At 32.3% G+C, this 17,895-nt stretch overlaps 2 protein-coding genes across 11 annotated transcripts; one reads left to right on the top strand and one right to left on the bottom strand.

Moving 5' to 3' along the window:
• Positions 1–1,908: 1,908 nt before the first annotated feature.
• On the bottom strand, positions 1,909–11,662 carry LOC140959622 (tRNA threonylcarbamoyladenosine dehydratase). Of its 6 annotated transcripts, none has more exons than XM_073417546.1 (12): positions 11,484–11,662; positions 9,947–10,118; positions 9,806–9,852; positions 9,098–9,191; positions 8,520–8,667; positions 7,200–7,412; positions 6,466–6,614; positions 5,949–6,078; positions 5,476–5,691; positions 2,453–2,577; positions 2,193–2,250; positions 1,909–2,026 (listed from the first exon to the last, which is right to left on the bottom strand). In XM_073417546.1, the coding sequence occupies exons 2-12, from the start codon at positions 10,036–10,038 to the stop codon at positions 1,916–1,918; spliced, it is 1,383 nt and encodes a 460-aa protein (XP_073273647.1). In that variant the 5' UTR covers positions 10,039–10,118; positions 11,484–11,662; the 3' UTR covers positions 1,909–1,915. The 6 variants fall into 6 exon arrangements, with proteins under 6 accessions (XP_073273647.1, XP_073273645.1, XP_073273650.1 ...); XM_073417544.1 differs by having other exon boundaries at positions 11,488–11,662; XM_073417549.1 differs by having other exon boundaries at positions 5,949–6,083; positions 6,480–6,614; positions 11,488–11,662.
• Positions 11,663–13,352: 1,690 nt separating this feature from the next.
• Positions 13,353–17,761, top strand: LOC140959191 (E3 ubiquitin ligase BIG BROTHER-related-like). Of its 5 annotated transcripts, none has more exons than XM_073417012.1 (7): positions 13,353–13,630; positions 13,998–14,352; positions 14,484–14,521; positions 16,929–16,970; positions 17,051–17,172; positions 17,320–17,428; positions 17,519–17,761. In XM_073417012.1, exons 1-7 carry the CDS (start codon positions 13,448–13,450, stop codon positions 17,564–17,566), a joined length of 897 nt encoding a protein of 298 aa, XP_073273113.1. In that variant the 5' UTR covers positions 13,353–13,447; the 3' UTR covers positions 17,567–17,761. The 5 variants fall into 5 exon arrangements, with proteins under 5 accessions (XP_073273113.1, XP_073273110.1, XP_073273112.1 ...); XM_073417009.1 differs by having other exon boundaries at positions 14,457–14,521; XM_073417011.1 differs by having other exon boundaries at positions 13,998–14,358.
• The last annotated feature ends 134 nt before the right edge of the window (positions 17,762–17,895 follow it).

The raw sequence follows: 17,895 nt of genomic DNA, 5'->3' as shown, positions 1-17,895 counted from the left end.
ATATTTTGACTAGTGTAAGCCGTTTATATTATCGGCCAGCAACAATCGACGATAATAATCATAGGTGCAATCTAACGTATACAAATTTTTTCCCCTCAAAATTTTTATAAATCTTTACAAATTTTTTCGTCTGGTTTATATATTAATATAATAGTAACTTATTAATTATGGATGCAACTTAGATAGTAAAACACCTTCTATTTAAGCTTAGACTAGCCTAGATTAGATTAGAAGTACTTGGTCCAATTCTTTGAGTCCTCAATTCCATTTTCAAGTTTGTTTTTCAAAAAGTTTTAGTTATTTGTCTTCGTTGGACTAAATGGTTAATAATATTCATTCCTTTTCAATTGGACCAATTTCAATAACTATATGAGCATCTCTCATGAAACCAAAACCTAAATTTTTAAATTTTATTTTCACTCATTTTTCCCTCTCGCCAAGTATAATAAAGGATATCATGAACTCTATAAAAAAAACAGAGAATGAAAAAAAAGTAAGGTTTTTTATTAAGTTAAAATTTAGTTTCGCTAGTAGTGACGTATCTCCGCGACCTCAGTCTATGAAAAAAAAAACATTTTCCCTAGTGTGTATATATTTCTATGTTAAAAACGTTAATACGTAATAAATTTTTTATTCTAAATTTTAATTTCATTTTCTGTATTATAGTTTTGAGTACTGATTTTTAATTACCTCACCGCCGAATACGTTTTATTCACATTTCATTATGGGTATAAGATAGTTTTTGTTCATAATATCGTAAAATAAAAGAAAACTTGGGAATTTTTTTGGGCCAAGTTCACAAACTAATTAGGATAGTTTTTGTTTATAAGATGTCAAATATCATCTGACAGCCTTTGTATAAATTATTATTAAACATCTTATAAACTCGAGTACCTGTCAGATAACATTCGATATTAAAAAATATATTACAAGAAAAGGATCGAAAAAGAAAGTAAGAGGGTGCCAACTCAATATTTAAGATAAATATTATTTAATAGATTTTTTTGTGAGATGATCTTATATTTATAATAATAAATAATATTTTTTTATAGATGACTTAAATACGAGATCTGTTTCACAAATTTTTTTTTGTTATTTCATTATTATGAAGATTCATCTCCTTCCTATGTTTCGTTGAAGGTGTTTGACTAAATCTAATTAATTTACAAGTTTCTATACTTTTATAGATTATTTTAGATGCTTATAAACAATATATAATACTTTATTTTAAGAATAAGTTGTTCGTATATTTAGATCAACCAAAAGATTTAATAAACAAAGAATTTGATTTCAAACCCCATCACGAATCGAACCTCTCCATTACAACACAAAAGATTTATAGCTCTCTCTTTCTCTTATTTCACCATAAAATTTATCACATTATTTTGAATTGCAAGTCCTATCAATCAGGTGCCACAAACAAGGCTATCTTTAACCCCACTATAGCTGGCCTAATTCATTTACCTTAACGCTCATGTGATTAACAAATTACTCCATTGTTACGGATAAATAATTATTTTGCAAGATTTTGAACAATAATCCAATAACTTTTTTTAAAATAATTTGGAATTCTTTATCTCCATTTTTTAATTGTTGAAACTCAAAAAAAACCATGTGGGGATCCATGAATTTGTCTTAGTCAGAACCATAACATAAAAATCGTTCTCGAAACGCAGTCGCTACAAGGCAATTCGAGTAGAAAATGGAGAAAACATGTTGACCAGTGTCCATTGTGACATTCACTGTCGTGCTCGGCTAAAAAACTCATGACCTCGCATCCCCAAAAAAAAAACAAAAACAAAAGGAAAACACTTGCTCGATCTCTGATCTTGTTGGTAGGCCACAATCCACAAGGCGAATTTGAAGGGCTTCAGTAGAACGGATTCTGTAGCATCCCAACAGTATGTCACTGAAATCACAAACCGAAGTCCAATGCAGCTCGTTTCAACACAGATGTCACTTTAGCAAAAAACTCGGGTTCATTTTCTCTTATTACTTCAAGGGAACTTGATTCATGATCATCAGCCTGTGGCGGAAAATCAATTACGCAAGGATATAATATTTCAGTGACCTCGTGTATGATAAGTCAAGTCAGTAAAGAACGTGCTTTGCTTATAAATTGCGAGAGTACTATTGCTGAAAGAGTGCATGTTCATTTATATTATGACAGACATATTCAGTCATCCACGTACCTCTTTAAATCTCAAGAGAATTAAATTTGACATACAGGCAGGTTTTGTATGATCCCATCTGAAAATATACCATGTATCAAAAAGCAAACAATCAGAACGGAAAAAACGCAGGTATTTTGCATGTGTTTGCCTTCTTCATACATAATAAGATAAACCTGAATAGGAGAAAGGATACACAAACCAACCAGCTTTAAGAGAAAAGCATCTCAATGAGAGCTTTTTTTTCCTTCTATAATTCAGTATATAACAAATATCGATACCTGATAAGTATTAATTCGTTTACAGAACGCCACATTGCACGCCCAACTTCTTTAGGTGATTCATCTCTTGCACTCCGTCCGTGCCATAGTTCTTTAACTATATACATGACCTCCTCAACATCAACCTGGAAGAAATACAGACAAGACACACAAGTTGTATTTGATAGCAAATCATGTGGCTTGTGACTTGACCAAATGAAGGAAATCATAAGGCATAAGCATGTTCATGTAACCCGTGTTGATCAAACTAATCAAGGCATATTCTCAAGCAAAAGTCCTCCATCAAACCCAAAGGCAACAGTCAGTCAACTGAAAAAAGGCAGATAAAAACCAAATATAGCAATCAAATGACTGACTTGGTCTGTTACAGCTGAGGTGGAGCGAAGAAGAAGGTGAGAGTTGGGGGGCTGTCTTTATTGATGATACATGTTTCGTTTAGGTGAGGTGGTGCGAATATGAAGGTGAGAGTTGGGTGCTGCCGCCACTTTACTGACAATACATGTTACGGATGTGGAATAAAACACAATAAATATTTGAATCCAGTTCTTAATGACTAGCACCTAATTGGTCATTTCATTACACTAAAATGAAGCACGTGCGATGCGATGCGCGCAATACCAATTATATAATTAAAAATTTTAATTTTGTAAAAAACCAATTTGAATCGTTTTGTTAATTATCTAAGCTTAATATCTTGTCATATTAGATGGATAACATAATTTACATAAGTGAAACACACTTAAGAAATAATTATCAATTTAAAATACTCGTGAGTAACTCATCAAAACAATATCAAAACTAATGAAATAACAATATTGATAGTAAAATATAACCTATAATATTCAATTTAAATAATATTTAACACAAAAATTTTTTACCTTTTGATTTTAGAATTCTATATCACAAATAATTAATTTTATATCAGAATATATCTTTGTAGACTAACATTGATGACTATTAATTTGTTGTTAAATACAATTTTGAAATAATAAATAAATCAACATATGTCATATATATTTTAAAGTAGAAAATAACTTGTATCTTTTAATTACCCATTAATGTATCTTTTTATGCAATGCATTACATATTTAAGGTTTTGACTGATGATTGATTTTGACGATCAAATGCATGCAATTTTTTAGTTATATAATTCAATAAAATAATCATGCTTACAACATATACATTTGTCATAGATATTTTTTTAAAATTCTCATATATTTTTTGAATTTTTATTATCATTTAAAATCAAAACCAAAATTATATATTTAATACATTATAAATTTTTATATGAGTAGTTATTATCTCACTTGATATATACGAATCTATAATTTTTTTACAATCAAGTAATTTTTATATACATTAGTTAATGAAGAATTATTAAAAATATATATAATTTATATTTTTCATCAAGCATTCAAATATGAATCATTGTTATTTTTTTTACGTATTTGTGTATGCTTAGTTCTTATTTACATATATACATTGGACATTTCAAATTATTTGTTTCCGATTATTCACTTTTTTATATTAAATAGGCCGTAATATTAAACATTGGAAATCATTTGCCTTTTAACATTTAGACTTGTAGCATAGTCAAATTATATGCAATATTTTAGTCACTTACTTAAATGTGAAATTTTTATTTTCTTATTATTATTATTATTATTATTGATTTTTTATTTTCTTAAAATTTAATAAATATTTAAAAAACATATATAGAAATTGAAAATCATAAATCAAAAGATTTCATACCACCAAATTTTTTATATTGAATTTATAATTATGTCTGATATATAATTTTTTTTAAAAAAAATGTTATTATGATCCATTTTTTAATATCAAATAAAATAGTTATACAACACGTGAGACGATGAAGCTAATTGTTTAACAATTATGTCTTAAAATTTATTAATTGTGAGAGCTGATTTTGGAAATGAAACAAAAAAAAATATTTTAGCTCTGATTTTCGTTCCACTGTTTTTGATAACCAAGGTCGGATTTACCTTTAGACTCTTAATATCTAAATCTTAAACAATCTTAGTATATGTTTCAAGTACTACCAAATTTTGTGTATTAAATTTATAAATTTGTCTGTTTTATATATATATTTTTAAAAATGTTACTAAAATCTTTAAATTTCTTATTATAACTAAATTCTCTAAATTCTTCTAAAAGATTCATATTTTATAAGATTATTAATATATTAACATTCATAATTGTTGATATAAATTCTCCTAAATAATTTATTACACTTTTTACTTTCAATTCTTAGCTAAAAAACTCGAAAAATATGTTAGTATTAAACTTCATATTATTCAATATTTATCATGTTATTTTATTATTGCATATACAGTTTTTTCCTATATATCTTCTTGTGATACTATAATTTATTACTTAATTAGAAATTGCACTACAATTATAAAAAAAAATATGTAGATATAAAATTAAAAGGATAAAACATGTAAAGGTATTATGAAGATGAATGATTCATAAAATTAATATAGGAGTTATATTTTATCCTTGAAATGATATAAATTACTATAATCAATGTATATTGTAGTGATAATCCATTAACTATTAATTATATATTAGGTGGGCAATTAAAATTTTACATATATATCCTTGCTGAGTCTTTGAATTTGTATTGATAAGAAGATCATTTTTATCTATTCCCAATTTAAAAACAAAGCCCATGCTAACACTCAAAAGTACAAAGAATTGGCAATTATCCATCAATCTTTCCTTTTATACTAAATTCCACCACTAAATCCACTCCATCCAACTTTAGAGAAGGGTATGATACAAGTCGTCAATTCTCTTGGTTTTCAACAAGCCAACCCAAGTGTTATCCCAACCGAACTATCTTTTTCTGACAAGAAATGCCCAACAACTTCCTACATAACATTGTTTCTCAATGAAATATTTTTAGGATGAATACCAGCAGTGAAGCAATGCTGATAAAAGGGAAACACGTGCACCCCAGTAGAGTAGAGTATTAGGAAAAAAATTGCACAATTGAATACCTGAACTTGCATTGTGGTACCATATTGTAACTCTTCATGCTCAATAAGACGCTGATGAAGTACACGGTAATGATCGATATCAATATTCACAACTGGCTCCATATGAACTTGCACTCCAGCCAGTTGAGTCACAACATAGGAAGCCATTACTTGTCCAAAGATTGCAGGAATGGTTCCTAAGACTGGAATAATACGTACCCGAAATCCTGGGACAATCTAATAATCAATTTAATAGAAATTTACAATTCAGAGGAACAAGGAAAGATAAAAGCTGGTGCATGCTTAGAAATTGACAAAAGATAAAGTTCTGGTCACTCAAACTATACATAAGAAGACCCTACATTTTTATTTGTTATTTTAAATAGACCCCCAATTTCTTAATAACAAAATCTCTGTAAAGGTTTAAACAGTAGAAAAGCAAGGAATAGAGCTATCATGAAAATATTGATTGCAATAGAAAATTGAGTGCTTACTTGATAATCTGAAGGATTTTCTGCCTCCCCATTTGGCCCTTTGAAAGGAAGCAATTTTGCCTTGGGTTTCTCCAAAGAAAATACCACAGAAATGCCACCTTCAATGCCATAATCTCTCTTCAACCGGTGTCTGACCTGCAAACTGGTGTTTTAGGAGTTTGGCGAAAAATAACAAATTTAATGTAATTGTGCAAATAAATAAAACCCTCCAGAGCACTGAGCAGTATCTAACTTAGAACTCGGAGGCATGCAAAATAGTTAGGAGAAAAATGAAGGTTTTAATTGTGAGCTTGAATGAAAATAGTAATAGCTGCTAAGTTTTCTCTTTCATCTATTGATATTTCTGTATCAAACATATAGGTACATGTGATACCAGTAAAGTATTATGCAAACCATGAGCCCAGATGATGCAAAGAAGGAGAAGGTTCACGTTCTGAAGTATGATCATGGAAGCACGACGATATTTAAGAATGAAGATTCCGTGATATTAAGAACAAGATTAAGATGAAAATTTCACTTGTAACTGTTTACCGCCCGAGATAGAGGATCATTTATTGATTCTTTTAAGTCAGCCACACGAATTCTTGTTGGATCAGCTCTTGCACCGGCTCCTGTGGCGGACAAAACTTTCAAACCCCTGCGCACACATGCAGCAAGAAGCGAGACCTACAAGAAAGGATCAACCAAAGAAATCAAAACCATTAAAAAGGATACCACATGCAAAAAAGTCATGCTATATCACAGTTAAATGATGGATAACACAAACAAACATTTATATTATCCTAAAAATACAGCAAAAATCAGGCAAGATGAAAGTGTTTAATTTAGAATATGAACAAACTAAAAGCTTTGATGTAAACTTGCAGTTCACAACCCAAATATCAAATCAATATTCCACGGTGACTCGAGAAATTCCACGAACACAATATCGTTTACAATATGAAACATGACAATAACGATCTAATCTCATTCCCACGATACGACGAACTAGAAAAAGTTTTAGGAGTATAAAAGTGAGTGCGGACTACGGTGCTAAAAGACACAATTATAACTTGAGATCAAACGAATGGCTGCCATTTAGAAATGTCTTAGGAATCACTCTCATTACATAACAAATGAAAATAATGTCCTACTTGAGCAGCCAAGTGATGACAATGCATGCCGTGCTAAACACAGTTTTACAAATTCATCAAGAATTGATCATTCAAGAGCTAAAATGAAGTGTTAAAGAAAATAAAAAAGTCGGATTACCTTTGTGTCAATGTTATCAATGCAATCTAAGACAAAATCAGGATGCCCAGAAAGAATTTCATCTTCGGATGATGAATCAAACAATAGGACTCTAGCATCTACATGGCATTCCGGGAAAATTGCTGTGAAATGCTTCTTCAGACACGAGGCTTTGGGAGTGCCAACATCCTCTCTTGTCGCAACAGAATGTCTGTTTAATGATGAAACTGAAACCTTGGCAACCAACAAATGAATGATAAATAGTTATGTAAATTTTAAGTGGATAAAAAACAACCAAAAGGTTTAGCCTGAAAAATGAATAACAGTTAGCAAGCTCAGGTGGCCATATGAACAACAAGGGAGCTACATGATTTACCTAGGATAGAGATCCTGAAATGCAATTTTTTTTCAATGTATGGAGCTCAGAGTTTCTACTAAAAGAAAACACATTTCTTTACCGTAAACTACAACGGAGTTCTACAATACTTTCCACTTATTGAAGAACAAGGTGAATGAGGTTCAATATATGACGAACCTAAATTTTCCGTACATTTCGCTTCATTTGTCTGGATTCTTAGAGAAATCCAGAAAATGATTTGCTGAAGCAACAAGGAGGCTGAGAGTAAGCATAAGCTCGCAATGAGCTTCAAGTGCTCTCCCATCTGAAATGTTATTCGTTTGAGTTTGGGCTCATTGATGAACCCAAAGGCCCAATGTCAGCCCAAGGATCCAAAGCCTAGCAGCATCGATGGTTCATCTGATGGCAAATATTTAGTTCACACTCATGGGAAATATAGAACTACATATTAGGATTTTTTTGGGAATCTAAGTTTGTTTCTTTTTATCCTTAGTAGTGTATCTTCTTTTGAATAAATATTATCCTGCGTGGGTAACGCTCAGGGACACCATCGAGCAAGGATTTTTAAATAATCAGGTAGCAGTTTATTTGTATTTATATTTTATATGGCACGCTTATGCATAAAAATGCATATATTTTCTCCAAACAATTCAATATTCAAGAGATCGTTGGGTTATCTCAGTCAAACCCAAAAATGTACAATCGATAATCAAAAATGTACAATTGAGAATCTTTGTAGCAGAATGGGTACGTCAGAATGGGCGACCTGGGAATATGATACGATTGAGTACGTGTATATCTTCACTTAATGTGGGTAGCTGTGGACATCAACTACTCAAAGGATAGATGGTGTTGTATGTCTTATTTTGGTTCTACAATAATCCAGGCCCAATAAACCAGCCTTCTACATGAGAGAGGCCCTTGGGCTTTTAAAGACTTCATATTTTGTTGTATGTCTTATATGAAGTCGTTAAAATAAATACCTGATCAAAATCCACAAGTAGAAGCCTCCCTACACCCGATCTCAAAAGCATAGATGCAGCATGACTCCCAACCCCACCAAGACCAATGACCACCACATATGATGATGTCACATTTGCCTGATTTTCGAGACCGAAGAACTGGATATTTCTGGTATGATAAAAAAAAAATACATCAATTGTGTTGTCGGCTTCTGCACAACACCAAACCAATCATCAAAATATCTTCCGCCAAAAGTATTCATAACCTTTTCCTCTATGAAGAGGATATTTCTGGTATGCTAAAAAAATACACCAATTGTGTTGTCAGCTTCTGCACAACACCAAACCAATCACCAAAATATCTTCCGCCAAAAGTGTTCATAACCTTTTTTTCTATGAAGAGAACAATGGACATGACATGATACCACCCTTGTCATTATCGAGTTGGTCTTAAACAAGTAAAAGAGAATCTTCCTTACTGAATTAAGTTTCCTTCCTCCGTTTTTTAATCGTCCATTTGAAACGGACAAAGAGATATAGACAATAGTAGAAAAAGTGAAGGTTTCATCAGCCTCATGAGAGAGAGAACATTATGTCACCTTGTGAGTTGTTCTGACACAATTTCATCCATCAGCAGGCTTCGACTAGCTTCGCATGGATTCACATCCTCCAATAACTTATGGCTCATTAAATCTGTATCAGCTCAATTTAAGATAAGTTGATCCAAAAAACATGAACAAAGGTTCCAATTGAAAGATTCACAACCATGATAGCAAAATGGAAGATCGAATCTCATGTGACAGGGAACAAATATCAGATGCCAATAATAAGTTATCTCATCACAAAATTTTTCAACTTATAATTATGTTTCTAAGAATTTCACATGATGAATCCCACTTACAAGTTACAACAAAACAAAAGAAGTTCCCACTTATAAATTTTATTTAAAAAAGGTACTAAGTTTGAAAGAATCTATCACCTAACTGATAAGCATTTTTGTTTTTCATCGATGCAGTTGGGGAGAGATGGACAAAAGAAAGGGTTAGAGCCTTAGACAAGGATAATATCACCTAACACTATTCACGTTATGGGTAGGATTCAATATCATGCACAGACATGATAAGTAGTCAAGAGTCAAGACCATCAGAAGTAAAACACGGTAAAGATCAGCTTAAAAACTATGCCACGAGTACAATATTGGCACATAAAAAATTGGTGTTCATCTAAACCACTTGAACAATAAATCTTAAAAAAAATAAAACACATTCCCTCAAGCAAACCAAGGAGACGTGATACAAAATACATACCATTCAATTCATTCGCTTCTCTAATCGTCTGTAGCTTTCCAACTTTTCTGTAAAGAACAACCAAACAAATCAGCAAAGGAAAAAATGGTGAAAATTGTAAGACGAACTCAAGCACATGCCTAAACAGTTGCATAGAGCGACCTGTGCACAAATTTGAAGACAGCAACAGTAGCAGCAGACCCCATTAGCGCTCCAGCTCCAAACAACATCAGATATTTCGACCTTTCTCCCATCTCACACCTCACAGTGGGCGTGTTTTGGGTGAAAATTGGAGCTGGTGATAAACAATTTCCCCTATGACCAGAGGTTTAAGCTGAAAAAAATATAAATTGTTATATTAATAAAACAGACTAAAATTTCAACTATAAAACATAATGAGTTAAATTACATTTTTTGGATATATTTTTCGGTCTACGGCCTTTTAAATATTTACGATAAGATACATAAAATTACTTTTTAGAGTATTATTTTAAATAAAAAAATTTTAAAATATAAGAAAATTAATTATCGTTTTTTCATATTTTATAGCATCTTAAAACTTTAATATATTTTCAGACATGTTCAAATTAGGGTTTATAATACAGGCAACGTTAGGTGCATGGATTAGGAGATTTATCACATTGGGCCCCACCTTTTATATTACATTTAGTGCAAGCATAGAAACGAGTCATTTACCCATAGGCCCGGTAAAAAAATACCACTTCTGCGGTAGAAGAGATCCTAAACCCTCAGCGTTACATGAAGATAAAAAGGTCACTACTTACCGGAAATCCTCACAACAAAATCCTAGGTAAATGAAGTGGACTTCGATTTTGAAGCTAGGTTTACTACCAATTTGTCTCTCAATTCATGGCGGTGTATTGAATTAAAATTGATTGTACTTTTATGTTTGGTGGGGGTCTTAATTTTGCAGCACGTAATGAGAGGAGAGTCGACATGCTGCTTCTGTGCATTCAAACAAGGCTTTCCTCTTTTGGGCATCCATTTTCAATTACTAATACTACAAGCAAACCAAAGAAAATAAGAAAGACTATATTAATCTAACTCCTAAAACTCACCAACAAAGATACCAGTCTACATTTCAAAGATCCAATTTCTGGAACTCCTAATAAATAGAATTCTAAGGCAGTGTTTTGGATTAATGAATTTCAACTTGAAATGGAAATTATAATCACGGGAATCAAAACCCTTTGATTTGAGATCCACCCACGTATTCTAAATCTACCATTTGAGTATCTCCAGCTTCATATTAGGATCTCAAATAAGCCCATTTCAAATCCACTCTTTAGTGGCTAAAAGTTTCAGTTCAAACTCATCTGAGTTTTTTTCTTAATCAGACAATAATTCGTGATGCTTCCAGCTCACAGTCTTCGAATTGTGCCGTCAAATTAGAAAAATTCACTAAACACTGACATTATTATTACTAAAACGAAAAATCCTGAATCCAGCAATACACACCCATTTGATCCTGAAAATCAAGCATCCCTTGGTCTAACATACAGGGAGGGGCAACCATAATCAACAGTTGATACCGAAATACCACGCCCATCCAGTCAAACCAAAAGGAACGCCAAAAGATGCGTATACGCTCAAACAAAAACACTGTATATTTACATAGTAATAAAATCCAACCAACTAAAAAATCTGGCACGAAAATAATATTAGGCAGAAATATTACGTACTTTACATTCAAAATTTCCTACTCCAAACCATGCAATAACACTTCATCGTATCCACCGGCAACGTCCGGACTCGGCGCTGCTTTGGATTAGGGCTGGGAATGTTGGGAATGTGAGAAGTGAACAGCGGAGAATGGAGGAGGAGACTGGGACAGATGTAGCCTCGAAGACTAGAACCGCCGTCGACTTAATTAAAAGGGGACTAAAATAAATTGGGCCAAAAATGTGTAATTGGGCTCTGCGTCAAACAGTCCAAATATAAAAAGCAATCGATTGCAAGGCCCATTAACCCCCACTGCAACCTTTAACACTAAACATTATACAATTAATCGCACTACATAAACTATATTTTTTAATTTATTTCTTTTTATCGGCTACGTACCAAATAATATATGAAACAATTGGAATTGAAAGGATTGAAGCTTTGCTTTTAAGTCTGAGAAAATTACTTTTTTTTGCCGTATATTTTTGTTTTTTTACGATTTTGGTCATTTATGTTATCAAAATTTAATTTTAGTCTATTATCTTTGTATTTTTGGTAAATTTCAATCTTTTGTTGTTTTTGCATGAAGTCAATGTGTTTCTAATCTGCCATATAAACACTCTTAATGAAAAACACCAAAATTGGCAAAAATCGGAATATGCAATATTAAAGTGAAATTTATAACATAGATAACCAAATAGCAAAACGACAAAATTATAGGACTAAAATGTAATTTTTTTAAAAAAAATTGTCTATCTTCATCATATTTAATTTTCTTCAAAATAATCATTGAGTTTCTTGTTGTCTTTAATACAATAATAATTAGATATCTTGACAATTCATTACATGATATTGATCGAATTTGGACTAGAGTTCGTGCTTTGTTGATGAATTTCATTTGGGTGAGATATTACATTTGTAAGAATTTGAGCATGGATTTCAAATTGCAAATATTTTGGATGTATATAAAATTTATTATACTTATCGATAAAATTATATAACTTGGAATGGATTTAAAATTAAATTAAATTTTTTGAAAAAAGCATGTGTAATTTATTAATCCAAACACAACTCATAGATCCACTTGCTCTACCTATACTACAAGACCTTTGATCCGTTATTTTAGTTATTTTTACAATTTTACTCAGTTTTTAATGTAATGCTAATATGACACTTATGTGACGCTTAAGTAATTATGACATGACGTTGATGTGTAAAAATCACATCAACACCTTTGAAAAACAAATATTCAAATTGCCAAAAAATGAAAGACACGTTACTAAAATTGAAATCGAACAACATAAAAGACCAAAATCGCATAATAACTAATATATAGGACAATAATTGCATTTTTCCCAAAAAAATATATATTCAACATTAAATTTTTAGGGAAAACTGCATTTTTGATTATATAATTTTGTCGATTGTGATAGTCTATATTGTCTAAAGTTTTGGTCATTTATCTTCTGATTTTTGACAATTTTAGTACTTTTTAATCGAGAACGCTCACATGACACTACACATCAGTGTTGAATTGGTGTCACATCGGTGCCACACCAGAAAAAGACTAAAATTGTCAAATAAATAAAGATATTATATTAAAATTGAAATTTGATAATATAGATTATTAAAATCGTAAAAAAAACAAAAATAGTGACAAAAAAAAAATCAATTTTCCCTAATATTGACTATAACAAAAAATAATCTTGAAATACATGAAACTTACATTAAATTCTTAACTTCAAAATTTTTAACATAAAAGTAACCAAAAAATAAATTTTCCCTAATATTTAATATGCACAAAATTAGTGCTAAATTTGTTTGATTAAATTAAAAGTAATATAATCGATAATTCGATAAAAGTGTGTAAGAGAATCCGCATGAGCAGTATATACGTATGGTAAAAGGAATCAGCCCAAGCAAATTTTACTTCCAATTTCACATCTGTATATTGCTTCTTGCGAATTCAAATATCTGAGAATGGCGAACACGAATGACGCGACCGCCGCGGCCGCGGAGGGGGCAGAACGGGACCCTAACGACATTGTTGATAATCCACCGTCCAACGGAAATGACGGCGAAAATCAGCGTCGGAGAACGCCGTTTACGGACCTCAGTCAACTCGATTCCGATCTTGCCCTCGCCCGCACCCTCCAAGAACAGGTTTTTCTTTTCTTCTGTGTTTTTTTACTGTTAATAATTTGTTTCTGAATATCAAATAATTTTTTCCTCATTTCTTATTTATTTAAGGGTGAGAATTTGTTGCTTCCGACGCTTACTTATTTGGGTAAATCCGGAATTTGCCTCCAGAAAGCTTTGTAAAAAGTTTTGAATTTAACTCAATGTGATGGCACGGTTCTATTCTGTTTACTGTATTTTTTTTTGTTAACAAAGCATCGATTGTCATTTAGGGTTTCCTGGTTTTATTTGAAATGTATCTGAGCGGTAATAAAGGTTTATCATTGATGCTAATTTGTACCTTTTCTTATCTGTTTTTGGAAAATAGCATAATTTCTGTTTCATGTAACAGGAAAGGGCATATATGATGTTGAGGATTGATGGTGGTGATGTCAGTGATTATGGAAGTTGGGAAACTGGGAGTTTTGGGATTGAAGACAATGATGATATTGACCATGATGATTATGATGATGCCAGTGAAGAGGATAATAATCTTACTGATGTAGAGCTGGATGATGAGCTGGATGATGATGCTGAAGATGTGTTTGATATGTATGATCATGAAGAAGGAGTAGAAAATGAGAACCGAAATGCTGAGTTGGATCCTTCTGTTTTTTCTAGTGATGAAGCCTATGCAAGAGCTTTACAATATGCTGAAGAACGGGCAATGGCAGCTAGACTGTTGGCTCTCGCCGGAATAAATGACAGTCAGTGTATAAATTGGCCATCTTTTGGTTACTTCCTCTTTTATTACCCATCTGTTTCTTTGAGTGAACTTTGGTTGATTTACTCCATTCTAACTACTTAATAGTGATCATTGGGGAAGGTGACGACGAAGACGACGACGGCGGCGAGGATTATGGTGATAATTCTCAGGTACCCCGATGCACACATGGCTGTCTCATTTACCTTTTCGTCAGCAAAAGTTATTTTACACTTGCTATCATTCTTTCATTCAGTAGATCGAGGAACCCTTCCAAGCTCAGCTTGATATGGTTTGGATAGCTTAAATCTTTTGACGTAAATAAATGTTGTTTCTTCGAATATTGAACTCTGATAGATTTTTTCACAACCATGTCATATATTTTGTAAACTTCTTCTTGCAAGTTTCAATAAAAAAAACATTTCTTTAACACTTCTTGATTCGCATCTTCCCTTGATTTGAGCTAATGAGCCTCATTTCAAGAAGGAGATCAGTAATGCTTGAGTCTGTAATAAGATGACAAGAAACTTATGTTGTGGGAGAGGAGAGGAGAGGAGAGGAGAGGAGAGGAGAGGTTAGTAAGGGGAAAATGCTATTCCTCAAGCTTGGTGTTATTTATTTGTGTGACTGAAAAGATTATTGGAAATCATTGGAAATTTTTTGTTAGCTCTCTAGGTTCGTTATTTGTAGAATATCTAAAAAGTGATCAGACCATGCCATAAAAGTTGCAATATCTTGTGCCTTCTTTCTGATTTTTTGTCACTTGCATCTCTCAAAGGTCCTCTAGTTTTTATGTGAATATTCTATGTGCAAGTTTTACTGGATATGTCTACTTATCTTTCATCCGTTTTGGTATGCAACCTTGCTGCATTTATGTAATTCTGAAATGAAGTTGAACTTAAACCAGAAAAAAGGTGTGTAGCTTAGTTCTTAATGGTACATGGCCTCTATTGGTTCAAAATTTTAAAGCACACATTTTCTTTCCAGAACATTTGACTTCAGAAATGTGCTTGTTTTGAACTCGCGTTATCTTTGATGTTTTTAAAACATGGGTGAACCCCCGCCCCCTACAAATTCTATAATTGATTTTCCTGCTCATTATGTGGGTCAACAGTTTTATCGTATTTCATCTTCGGTTCCATGTTTTCTTCTTAGGTTTGTTGAAGTATAAATATGTTCTTACAGCTGCCATGCAGCAGTTTTATTGAGGTAGTCATTGCTTGTGTTTAGTTTTGCTAAGAAGATGGAGAAATGGGAGATGTTGGGATTCTCATGTTACCGAGATTGTTATGCAGTAGAAATTTAAATATTTGCCAGTTATGAATTTAATTACATGCAACAATTCATAAATGAGGTACAAGAACACTAAAAGGAGTCCGCAACAAGAAATAGAAAAGCCATGTTTAGAATTGTTTTCCATCATATGGAAAATATTCTTGATAACAATTCCCATGAATGAATTGGAGACTGTTTGTATGGTTGCTTTTATTTTCTGAAGGAGACATTTATGATAGGTATCACACCATGTAAGAATATATCGAGTTAGTGATTCCATATAATAAGATGCATATTATTTTAATGGTGTCTGGGATATTTTTAAAATTTTAATAATAGTTTATATGATTAGAATGAAAGATAATAATATAATATTTTGGGAGTATTGAAAAGATAAATTAAGAGTAATGATTCTGTTGGAGGATATGAAAGCATTGAAAAGATGTTTTGGGAGTAGAGAATAGTGTAATGTTCGGTTTATTATCTGGAAATGGAAAAAAGGGCCAGAAAATGAATTCAAACATTCCCCTAACTTTGTTCAGTTGTTTGAATGCTCTCTCATTTGTAGACCCCTAGTTTGGTCATGAAGAAGGAAAAAGATCTCTTCTTTTATGATAATATTTTGGCCATGAATAACTCCAACACATTTAAAAGACATGTTAAAAAATTGGCCAGAAGATTTCTAAAACATCAAGTCGTCATAGATAAAAAATGAAAGTGCAATTTTTGTATTTTTATATCCTAAACTTTTTAAGGACAAAAATGCCTTCGTGATACTAGGAAACCTGGAAATTCAACTAATTAAGGACGATTTTAACTTTTTTTTAGTGTACTTATCCAATTTGGGAATGTGGTGACTTGTCCGTTTCATTATCCAGTTGCTATCAGTTGAGATTAAATTGGTTGGGAAGAATTGGCTAAATTACCAATTTTCCATCACATTTCCCACTTACCAATAGAGAACTCAAAGGCCTCCTCCCAGATTTTGTTGATCATGAAAGATTGCATGTCCTGCAGTTGCAACCAAATGATTTCCTTTTCACTTGAAATTAGGTTAAACATGGGCATGAATGCCTTTATTTTTGGATACCTTTGCTTTTGCTTTACCTGTATCAACAATTTGTCATGTGCAGTTTGGAACTAGTATAATAACATTTTTTTCCTTTTTTTGTGGGTTGTTTATTTACTTTGTGCACTTGGCTTGTGATTTTCTCGTTATTCATTTCATTTGCATTGTAGCAACAGTCAACTGAGACTTGTCAATATATTTTGGGGTAGTACTTGACATTGTTGATGATTTTTTAGGATGCATGGGATGAGGTGGATCCAGATGAGCTGTCATATGAGGTAACTCTGGTTGCAAACTTGGGTTCTGGTTCTTCTCTGAATAGTTTTACTTTAAATTCACAAGTTACTTTATGGTACAGGAGTTACTTGCACTTGGTGAAGTCGTTGGAACAGAAAGTAGGGGGCTTTCTGTTGATACAATTGCATCCTTACCTTCTGTCAATTATAAATCTCAGGGCGACGAAGCAGGAATCAGTGATTCGTAAGTAAATATGTTCCTGCTTTGGCGTAAATTCTTGTTTTCTCCTCCCGACCCTCCAAAAAAACCAAAGAAACAAAGTATAAATAAATTATTATTTGGTTGTTGTATGAAGGTGACAAACTGACAACTATATATCCTTTCCCTTAGCTGTGTTATATGTAGGTTGGACTACGAGGATGGTGAAACATTGACTGTTCTTTCTTGCAAACACTCTTACCATACAGAATGTATTAACAATTGGCTAAAAATAAATAAGGTACGAATATTCTCATCGCGCTTGAGTAATTGCAATGGATTGAGAATGGGATACCTAGAGAAATAATGGTTGTATTATGGGTTTGTGTAGGTTTGTCCTGTGTGCAGTACTGAAGTCTCCACTTCTGGGAGAAGCTAAAGCATGTGGTTGCATACTATGTTTTGCCTATTGAATGCTATCGTATCGACACCATTTCTGTTTTCATTTTTGTTTTGCCTAAATGTACAATAGTAGTTACTTATTATATCGGGCCTTGCTTTGCTAATGTATTTTCGCTTAGCAAATATATTGTCCCGAGACTTTCCGGAAATATAAGTGTTATTTCTCTGTTAATATATTTGTGTTGCTGGCAATTGTTATTATTTTTTGATCAGTTGATGAATGGTATATTAATCAAACCATTTACAAATGCACACGGGGATACCCGAGGAGTTGCAGACTTGCAATGTTCACAAAACCAAAAAGTG

This window comes from Primulina huaijiensis, chromosome 15 (assembly GCF_012295235.1).
Source record: "Primulina huaijiensis isolate GDHJ02 chromosome 15, ASM1229523v2, whole genome shotgun sequence".
NCBI lineage: Eukaryota > Viridiplantae > Streptophyta > Magnoliopsida > Lamiales > Gesneriaceae > Primulina > Primulina huaijiensis.
Note: the sequence above shows the minus strand (reverse complement) of the source record. Positions and strands in the feature narration are given on the sequence as shown.

Excerpts from the sequence above, each read along its gene's own strand:
- LOC140959191 (XM_073417008.1), top strand. The coding sequence starts at position 13,448 with ATGGCGAACACGAATGACGCGACCGCCGCGGCCGCGGAGGGGGCAGAA. Across the intron at positions 13,631-13,997 it reads CCCGCACCCTCCAAGAACAG|GAAAGGGCATATATGATGTT; the intron begins GTTTTTCTTTTC and ends TTCATGTAACAG. Across the intron at positions 16,971-17,050 it reads CAGATGAGCTGTCATATGAG|GAGTTACTTGCACTTGGTGA; the intron begins GTAACTCTGGTT and ends TTTATGGTACAG.
- LOC140959622 (XM_073417546.1), bottom strand. The coding sequence starts at position 10,038 with ATGGGAGAAAGGTCGAAATATCTGATGTTGTTTGGAGCTGGAGCGCTA. Across the intron at positions 5,692-5,948 it reads AAAATCCTTCAGATTATCAA|ATTGTCCCAGGATTTCGGGT; the intron begins GTAAGCACTCAA and ends ATTGATTATTAG. Across the intron at positions 2,027-2,192 it reads TTCTCTTGAGATTTAAAGAG|GCTGATGATCATGAATCAAG; the intron begins GTACGTGGATGA and ends TTTCCGCCACAG.